The 10,926-nt window shown below is 33.8% G+C and overlaps 2 protein-coding genes across 2 annotated transcripts; both read right to left on the bottom strand.

Annotated features, from left to right (window-relative positions):
- Positions 1 to 263: 263 nt before the first annotated feature.
- LOC134702690 (uncharacterized) lies at positions 264 to 4,115 on the bottom strand. Its single transcript, XM_063563406.1, has 4 exons — positions 4,110 to 4,115; positions 1,569 to 1,721; positions 778 to 1,113; positions 264 to 548 (listed from the first exon to the last, which is right to left on the bottom strand). Exons 1-4 carry the CDS (start codon positions 4,113 to 4,115, stop codon positions 264 to 266), a joined length of 780 nt encoding a protein of 259 aa, XP_063419476.1.
- A 1,768-nt stretch (positions 4,116 to 5,883) lies between these two features.
- LOC134702691 (uncharacterized) lies at positions 5,884 to 8,900 on the bottom strand. Its single transcript, XM_063563407.1, has 2 exons — positions 8,662 to 8,900; positions 5,884 to 6,835 (listed from the first exon to the last, which is right to left on the bottom strand). The coding sequence occupies exons 1-2, from the start codon at positions 8,773 to 8,775 to the stop codon at positions 6,644 to 6,646; spliced, it is 306 nt and encodes a 101-aa protein (XP_063419477.1). The 5' UTR covers positions 8,776 to 8,900; the 3' UTR covers positions 5,884 to 6,643.
- Between the last annotated feature and the right edge of the window lie 2,026 nt (positions 8,901 to 10,926).

Raw genomic sequence — 10,926 nt, 5'->3', positions numbered from 1 at the left:
TTAAGGTGCACTACACACTCCTGTTACATTCAGCAGAGACCTGTGTTATATGAGGCGCACTACACCCTCCTATGTTACATTTACAAGGGACCCGTGTTATATATGGTGTACTTCATCCTCCTGTTACAACCGACAGGGACCTGTGCCTTATATGGTGTACTACACCCTCCTATGTTACATTCCACAGGGACTTGTGTTAAATAAGGTGTACAACTTCCTTCTAAATTACATCCACCAGGGACCTGTGTTATACAAGCTACATTTCACCCTCCTATGTTACATTCACCAGAGACCTGTGCTATATAAGGTGTACTACATCCTCCTATGTTACATCCACAAGGGACCTGTGTTATATAAGGTGCACTACACACTCCTATGTAACATTCACCAGAGACCTGTGTTATACAAGGTGTACTACACCCTCCTATATTACATTCGCCAGGGACCTGTGTTATATAAGGTGTACTACATCCTCCTATGTTATGTACACCAGGGACTTGTAATATATAAGGTGCACTACACACTCCTATGTTACATTCACCAGAGACCTGTAATAAAAGGTGCACTATATCCTAATATGTTACATTCACCAGGAGCTTATATCATATAAGGCATACCGTACACCCTCCTTTGTTACATTCACCAGAGACCTGTAGTAAAAGGTGCACTATATCCTCATATGTTACATTCACCAGGGTCTTATATCATATAAGGCATACCGTACACCCTCCTATATTACATTTACAAGGGACCCGTGTTACATATGGTGTACTTCACCATCCTGTTACAACCGACAGGGACCTGTGCCTTATATGGTGTACATGTACTACACCCTCCTATGTTACATTCCACAGGAACTTGTGTTATATAAGGTGTACTACATCCTCCTATGTTACATCCACAAGTGACCTGTGTTATATAAGGTGCACTACACACTCCTATGTAACATTCACCAGAGACCTGTGTTATACAAGGTGTACTACACCCTCCTATATTACATTCGCCTGGGACCTGTGTTATATAAGGTGTACTACATCCTCCTATGTTATGTACACCAGGTACTTGTGTTATATAAGGTGCACTACACACTCCTATGTTACATTCACCAGAGACCTGTAATAAAAGGTGCACTATATCCTCATATGTTACATTCACCAGGGGCTTATATCATATAAGGCATACCGTACACCCTCCTTTGTTACATTGACAAGGGACCTGTGTTATATCAGGTACAGTACATCTTCAAATGTTACATTCACCAGGGACCTGTTATATACAAGGTACTACACCCTCCTATGTTACATTTACCATGGACCCGTGTTATATGAGGTGTACTAAACCGTAATATGTTACATCCACCAGGAACCTGTGTTATAAATTGCACTACACCATCATATGTTAAATCTACCAGAGATCTGTGTTATATAAGATGCACTACACCCTCAAACGTTACATTCACAAAGGACCTGTTTTATATATGGTGTACTACACCTTCCTATGTTACATTTACCAGGGACCTGTGTTATATATGATGTACTACACCTTCCTATGTTACATTTACCAAGTACCCATGTTATATGAGGTGTACTACACCTTCCTATGTTACATTTACCAGGGACCTGTGTTATATTAGGTGTACTACACTTTCCTATGTTACATTTACAAGGTGCCCGTGTTATATATGGTGTACAACTACCTTCTATGTTACAACCACCATAGATCTGTATTATATAAAATGCACTTCACACTCCTATGTTATATCCACCTTGGACCTGTGTTATATAAAATGCACTACATCCTCTTATGTTAAAACCATCAGAGACCTGTATTATATAAAATGCACTTCACCCTCCTTTGTTACATTCACCAGGGACCTGTGTTATATACGGTGCACTACATCCGCTTATGTTACATCCATCAGGGACCTGTGTTATATACAGTGCACTACACCCTCCTATGTTACATTCACCAGGGACCTGTGTTATATACGGCGCACTACACCCTCCTGTTACATTCAACAGAGTCCTGTGTTATATACGGTGCACTACACCCGCCTATGTTACATTCACCAAGGACCTGTGTTATATACGGCGCACTACACCCTCCTGTTACATTCAACAGTGTCCTGTGTTATATACGGTGCACTACATCCTCTTATGTTACATCCATCAGGGACCTGTGTTATATACGGTGTACTACACCCTCCTATGTTACATTCACCAGAGACCTGTGTTATATAAGGTGTACTACATCCTCCTATGTTACATTTACCTGGGACCTGTGTTATATAAGGTGCACTACACCCTCCTGTTACATTCAACAGGGACCTGTGTTATACAAGGTGCACTACAGCCTCCTATGTTATGTACACCAGGGACCTGTGTTATATAAGGTCAATCACTATGACCTTATTTTCTACAATGTTCTACAGATCTTGTTTTGCTGATTATTAATTCCTATGGCAGTTTCTTACGATATAATATAAGTTTTAAGTATACAGGTAAAAACATGGAAACTAGCAAACAATCTTCATTTTAATGGGGTTACACTTTAATAAGTCATCTGATATTTTTGGTACAAACACTAAATGTACTTATACCTCAACATAGCATTTCTGTGCACCCCAAGTGAGTTAAAAATGAGAAAGTTCAACATCCTTTCATTTGTGGAAAATATAAGGAACATGCAAATCCTGATAATGTGCACACCTTTAGAATATGTACTAACACCCTACATAATATAAATGTTCTAGCTAGAACACTGTAGGAGTTAGCTAGACAAACCAACTACCCTATGTGGACAGTGGGATATGTTAGACAGTGGTCAAACAAAATTCCACACGAAGTAACATAATTATGTAAGTATTCAGGAATTGAAATAAAACCCATAGATCTTTAGCCAAAAAACCTTCAACATTTAACTTAATTTGCAAAATAGAAGAAAAAACTAATTTTCATTGTGCTTTGTCACATCTCTTTTTGAGTCCAAAATTTAAAGAACTAAAATGGAGACTGGTGTACCTGTATCTAGATTTCAGCATCAAAACGAGTATATTTTGTAGTAAATCAAAAACACTCCTCATATAACCACCACTTACAAATTTATTTTCTCATATAACCACCACTTACAAATTTATTTTAAGATAATGATTAACTACAAATTATACACATATATTCATTTAATATATACAAATAGTGAATGAACATTTAACAATAAATGATTCAAATATGATAGTGATGTTACAAGGTGAGACATACATATATGTAGATGAATAAATGCAAAATGTAGCAACATCAGATAGTTCACATAATTATGATCGTTAAATAATGTATACAAAAATGAAATGAAATTTTTATATTGATTAAAATTAATTTTGCAATAATGTTATGAATGTTATAAGTGTATATACAAATATATATTTATAAATGTAAATGATTCAAAGTAAACAGTAATAACTATAAAATTTCACACCAATTTACAAATTCAGATAAGTTATATATAAATAAAGTATTTGTACTTGATTTCAACTAATCATTCAAATTGATTACATGTTTAGCAAGTACAATTTTTGCAATTGAAAACTCTCTTTAAAAATTTAGTAAATATATAGAATATTTCACCCGTAATATACTGATTAAAATAAAAAAACACTATTTATTAAATAAATTATTTGAATGTGTAGTTACTCAAAAATATAGCATTTTATAGGCGAGTCTGAAGTTTTGTTGTGGCTCAGGTAAAAATAAAATCTGGTCAAGAAAGTTCAATGCATTATATTGTTACTATTTATATATATGTTCCTGCACAATTCATCATCTTAAACAGAAACAAAGTAAGAATTGATTTTATTGTCCATAATAATAGAAAGCAAACTTATATTCAAAGTAAAACACAATCAAGTAGATTATTTTTTGTTTAAATATCACATATTTCTTTTACAAGTTATCTATTAATGTGTATAAATAACTGCCATCATTTTTGCATATGCACAAATAAGAATAACAATATAGATATAAGAACAAAGTCGAATACATTCAGTTAAAATTTAACACCTGTCTTTTAATGCTTTTGTCAATAAACAGAACTCTTAAAGAGCCTGTGTTGCTCACCTGCATCTTTCAGAATGGCCACTTTTAAGTAAAAATCATCATAAAAGGAGAATAACTTTATTAGTTAACTTGCAATTTAAGTCATTTTAACACATTTGTAGATTCTATTCAGCTGAATATTTTTTTGTTTTTAAAGTTTCTATATATCTATTATAGTTTTCAAGATAAAAGGCAAAAAAGAAAAAAAATAGTAATAATTATCATTAAATGGTAAATAACTCAAAAAATTTAATCAAATCAACTAAAGATTTCAGCCATTATGGCTTATCTGTAGATGTTGTCCTGGTGATCATTTTTCTATTACAATTTTTTATCTATCTATATAGTTTTCAAGGAAATAGACAAAACTGCAAAATATTGACTTATTTGTTGATCTTGTCTTGCCAATAATTTTTGCATTTTAAAGTTTTATTTATCATAGTTTTCAAGAAATTGGTAATCCTGGAAAAAAAGGGAAACATCGTCATTAAAGGGCAACAACTTCAATAAGGGGTTGACTGGGGATTTCAATAATGTTGACTTATTTATTAATTTTCTTGTCTTGTTGATCATTTTTGCTATTTAAAGTTTCTGTCTATCTATCATAATTCGAAATAATAGGCAAACATAACTTTTTACTAAACTCAATTAAGGGCAATAACTCGTATAAGAAGTGATCTGACAGTTTTGATGTCAAATGATATTATGTAGATCTCATCATTCTGAAATATTTGTTCCTGCCCAATTTTCTTTATCTATAGCGCTTTCAAGTTAATAGACAAAAATTGCTCTTATATTTTTAGCCATGTGAACCATGTTTGTCGGCAGGCAGGTTGAGATGACACACTTTTTAAAATAGATATCCCGTTGATAATTTTTGCCATGTTTGGTTAAATTTGGTTTAGTAGTTGCAGAGGAGATGATCTATGTATAATTTAACAGAAGACGACAGTTGACAATAAGTGATGTCAAAAGCTCACAGTGGACCTCGTGCCAGGTGAACTAAAAAGGCAAATAGTAATAAAATCTGTATGTATGGTTAAGAGAAAACAGGTTTACAAATAAATAAGATGTTTACTGTAAATATACTTTTATATGTCAGGGCTGGGCTGATAGATGTTACATGATGGTAATTTTTATACAAGAACGGTAAAAGTGACGCCCCAAAAATTGAAACATGATCTGTGTTTTGTGGTAATTGGCATTGTGCATATAAGAGGGGCGAAAGATACCAGAGGGACATTCAAACTCCTAGATCAAAAATAAACTGACAACGCCATGGCTACAAAAGATAAAGACAAACAGACAAACAATAGTACACAAAACACAACATAAGATTCATAACATTTGGTTGAGGCAAACTAAAGTAAGAGAAGGGATACCAAAAAGTCAACAATTTTTCCATTTGTAGAAGGGCATAACTTTAGAACAGTAAAAGTGACGCCACCAAAATTCAAACTTGATCTGTGTTTTTGTGGTAATAAGCATTGTGTATAAATTTCATAACATTTGGTGGAGGCAAACTAAAGTTAGAGAAGGGAAACCAATTTTGGGACGGACGTACAGACGGACAAGGGTTAATCGCAATACCCCCTCCGCTATGGCGGGGGCATAAAAATTGATCTGCACTGATTTTTCAAACTTGTTCTAGACATTGCTGACCTTCAATATAAATTCTATAAATATCTTGCAAGAATAGTACACAGGAGAGCACTTACAAGACTGGATGGATGCAGGGTATTTCTATGTCCCTTGCAATGTGTCAAACAGGGGATGATAAGTAATGGATAATAGATGAATTTCACCATTCTTGCATTTTCTAGTACATTTCCTATGTCACAATAATGTTAATATATATACATATCTTTATATCTAGCTCTGAAAATAACTCTGATGCTGTATAAATAAACTTTTTGTTGCTTTGTTCTTGAATTACAAAATGTTGTGGCAACAATTTCACTAAGATTTTGTACTAAAAAATAAATGTATTTTAAGAGATTCCACCTCTAGGTGTAATACCATCATTGATTTTCCCCTATTAGTCTTTGTTAAATTTGCACTTTTCAAAAAATTGTGCAGAATTTATCTTTGTTTCAAATAAAGAAATACTTGGCATGAGTAAAGTTTTATCCTGTCCAGTTCTATAGAAAAAGTTTCACATAACATTTCATTGCATATAAGAAAATAAAAATCATTGGAAGTTAACCAATCAAATTTCTCCTCTTATTCTATCTGTGTACAAGGTTTAGTAACCATGTAACCTCAAGATTACAAAATTTTCTATAGAAATCACAAATAAAAATAATGGTGTTTTGAAATACCCAAGACATATGTTTATGACACAGAAATAGTTTTACTGCAATAAAATGTAGGATTAATTACCTACAACGGTCAAATTCAAGGGAATATTTTTTAAGACCTACTTTCGTATGCAACCAGATGTGACGTACCATGATTTGGTGGTATTACACCTCTATATTCATTACTATGAATCAACTTTGGTATTCACTTTAGCTTTGATAGGGTGAGCAGATTCTAGTAACACAAAAGGCAGATTATACTTTTGGTATTCCTAATCTTTGTCGGTTTCCTAAACGTAGAAAAGCTTTTATCAGCTGGCTCCTCTCCCTTGCCTTTAATATATCATAAGGTCCAATAAAATGCAGAGTAGCTTTGTCTTCTGGACCTAATTTATCTTTGATATATGTACAATACCTGGGTGATGTAGACAGGCATGTTATCAGTATCTGAAAAGAAAAATCAGTTATACTTAATTAGTATACCACTAGAAAGTTACTTGTTACCTGCCCAAGAGATGGTATAAAAGACACTTTAAACTGATATTTGTGAATATAGCACACTGGAAAAAAAGTAGAAGTACCCAGTGATCTTGCTCCACAAAATGATAAACCCTTCCCCTTGCAAAGTCCATGATTTGCTAAGGGGAAACCCTAAAAATAATTTTAATAAAAAAATTAAAGAACCTCACATACCCCACACCCCCACATTGTCACTTGACAAACAAAATCTCACCAGATTCCTAAGTTCAAAGACTCATAACTCTACAAAAGTCAACTGATAAAAATTTTCTTGTGGATATGCACAATTAACATATTATGTCCTCATAAACTACAAAGTTTCAACTGTTGCAGTAGTATAATTGGGCCAAAATTCTAAGTTCTAAGGGGCATAACTCCTAGAAAAAAAATTGAATCGTAATTTCCTGCAATAAGTTCATCTACATAGTATGTCCTTATTATCTACAAAGTGTCATGAAATTTTGTTGTGTGGTTTCAGAGAAGTTGCAATGACAAACTGTTGCAGTAGTATATTTTGGCCAAAATTCTAGGTAAAAGGGGCATAACTTCTAGAAAAAAATTGAATCGTAATTTCTTGTCGATATGCACATCTACATAGTATGTCCTTATTATCTACAAAGTTTCATGAAATTCTGTTGTGTGGTTTCAGAGGAGTTGCGATGACAAACTGTTGCAGTAGTATATTTTGGCCAAAATTCTAAGTTAAAGGGGCATTACTCCTACAATAAAAATTGAATCGTAATTTCCTGCCGATATGCACATCTACATAGTAAGTCCTTATTATCTACAAAGTTTCATGAAATTCTGTTGTGTGGTTTCAGAGAAGTTTGGATGACAAACTGTTGCAGTAGTATATTTTGGCCAAAGTTCTAAGTTACAGGGGCATAACTCCTACAAAAAAAAAATCGTAATTTCCTGTCGATATGCACATCTACATAGTAAGTCCTTATTATCTACAAAGTTTCATGAAATTCTGATGTGTGGTTTCAGAGAAGTTGGGATGACAAACTGTTGCAGTAGTATATTTTGGCCAAAATTTTAAGTTAAAGGGGCATAACTTCTACAAAAAAAAAAATCGTAATTTCCTGTCGATATGCACATCTACATAGTAAGTCCTTATTATCTACAAAGTTTCATGAAATTCTGTTGTGTGGTTTCAGAGAAGTTGGGATGACAAACTGTTGCAGTAGTATATTTTGGCCAAAATTCTAAGTAAAAGGGGCATAACTCCTACAAAAAAAAATTCGTAATTTCCTGTCGATATGCACATGTACATAGTAAGTCCTTATTATCTACAAAGTTTCATGAAATTCTGTTGTGTGGTTTCAGAGAAGTTGGGATGACAAACTGTTGCAGTAGTATATTTTGGCCAAAATTCTAAGTTAAAGGGGCATAACTCCTACAAAAAAAAATCGTAATTTCCTGTCGATATGCACATCTACATAGTAAGTCCTTATTTGTTGTGTGGGGTATAATTAACTGCTGACACAGAGAAATGTCTTGCTGTCAGCAGAAAATTCTGAAAAAGACAATTTGAGGGACAGCAGCATTGACAATTAATACAAAGTCGCTAGACCATGACATCGGGACAGGGCATCCAAATAACTAAACTGATTTGTACTGATAGTAATGCAATTTTATAGAAAATATCATTTATCTATCAAAAGGGATCATTAATTTTACTGGACTGAAAGTGTTAATCATTTAAGAGTTGATCGAAACATTTTAATCAATTAGCTATATATTAACATTACCTTTGTCTCATGGAGCAAAAGGCCAAGACATTCTTTTTTGAAGCAAGAATTGCCTAGTCCAATGATCAGCTGTCCAACATGTTGGCTAAATCCTCTTATCTTTGATGGATCCATAGTTTGAAGTGTCTCCTTATCAATAGCCTCTGGTTTTTGTCTAGTAACATGAATCTTTTGATCAACTAATGAATCATTGGTTGAAACTTTAACCTAAGAACAAGGAAAACCATATAGGACCCACTAATTCATAATTAATAACTACTGTACATTCAGAAATTATTGCAAGGTTTCTTTATACAAATAATTTGACTGGTTTAATATCGCAATAATAACTAGAGGCTCTTAAGAGCCGGTGTTGCTCACCTTGGTCAATGTGTTGCAGTGCATATTAAACAAAGGACACTCTACATTATTTAAGACAAGAATAGAATTCATGACAAAACTCTCTGTTTTTGTGTCAGTGACTTGTTTGTAGAACTTACTTTACTGAACATTCTTGCTTACAGTTATCTCTATCTATAATGAGCTTGGCCCAGTAGTTTCAGAGCAGAAAATTTTTGTAGAAGATTAACTCCTGAAGTGGTCAATTGACAATTTTGATCATGGTGACTTATTTGTAGAGCTTACTTTGCTGTTTACAGTTTATCTCTTTCTATTATAATATTCAAGGTTATAACCAATAAACTGCTTCGCTGAGCGCAGCTGGATACGCCCCCAGAGGTCCAACCCTGAACAGTTGGGGCAAAAATGGACACAATATTCAAGCTTGATACAGGTCTGAATTTGGATTGTAATTAAATATTTGACATATTATAGGTTTCTGAATAAATGTAGCCAAAGAACTTGGAATTGGTTATATGAATAAAACCCCAAAACTTGGAAACGGTAATTCTGAAATTTATAAAAAATGAAAGGGAGCTCACGTCAATAGATATAAACAATTCACCAAAGTTTCATGCATATTGGTTAAAGCTTTTTTGAGTTAATGTCCGACATGTTGACGAAGGACGGACGGACAGACGGTCAACGGTATACCATAATACGACCCGTAAACGGGCATAAAAAAACTGCAAAATTTCCTTAAAATTAACAATTCAGGGGCAGCAACCCAACAACAGGTTGTCTGATGCATTTGAAAATTTCAGGGCAGAAAGATTTGTACCTGATAAACAATTTTACTCCTTCTCAGATTTGCTCTAAATGCTTTAGTTTCAGATATATAAGCCAAAATCTGCATTTGACCACAAGGTTCTATTTCTAGCCATGGCAGCCATCTTGGTCAATGGGTGTGGTCATCGGATACATTTTTTAAAGAAGATACCCTAAGCATAATTTAGGCCAAGTTTGGTTTAATTTGGCACAGTAATTTCAGAGGAGATTTTTGTAAAAGACTACAATAAAATGCTCCGCTGGGTGCAGCTTGATACGACCGCAGAGGTCGAACCCTGAACAGTTGGGGCAAGTATGGACACAACATTCAAGCTTGATACAGCACTGAATTTGGATTGTGATTAAATATTTGACATAGCATAGGTTTCTGACACAGAATGAATGTGCTCTAAGAACTAAAAAAATTTTTAATTTACCTATTCAAACCATATCATTATCATTTGCTTTTATATATAAATCATAAATAACCAATTTAAAATGGAAAATTTTAAAGAAGAAAAAAGGGAAAAAAAATCCCCCCCCCCTAATTTTGTGAACCCCCTTATGATTCATCACCCCCAAACTCAATACCAGCCTTCCCTTTGTGGTATGGTACCTTGCAGTACAATTTCATAGAGATCTATACACCTGAACACAAGTTATTGTCTGGAAACTAGAACCAGATGCTCCACAGGGCGTAGCTTTATACGACCGCAGAGGTTGAACCCTGAACGGTTGGGGCAAGTATGGACACAACATTCAAGCTGGATTCAGCTCTAAATTTGGATTGTGATTAAATAGTTGACACAGCATAGGTTTCTGACACAGAATGAATGTGTTCTAATGAACTTAAAATTTTTGTTTTCTCTTACAGCAATTCACTATGCTGTTGAATATTAATCCTCTCAAAAAATGTTTGAAGAAATTTTCTTTTTATTTATGAAATTTCAAATGAGAAAATGGAACCTAATTTTTTTAATCACATCCCCCTTTCCCTTATTCCAAAACTAATCTCAATTAAAATTTCTAATGGAGTTTGCAACAATAACTACTCATTTAAATACATCATAAAATATTAAGATGTAAACAAAACTGCTTGTTATCACTGAATGGTAAAGA

The sequence above is a fragment of the Mytilus trossulus genome, unplaced genomic scaffold, assembly GCF_036588685.1.
Source record: "Mytilus trossulus isolate FHL-02 unplaced genomic scaffold, PNRI_Mtr1.1.1.hap1 h1tg000629l__unscaffolded, whole genome shotgun sequence".
In the NCBI taxonomy this organism is placed as follows: domain Eukaryota; kingdom Metazoa; phylum Mollusca; class Bivalvia; order Mytilida; family Mytilidae; genus Mytilus; species Mytilus trossulus.
Note: the sequence above shows the minus strand (reverse complement) of the source record. Positions and strands in the feature narration are given on the sequence as shown.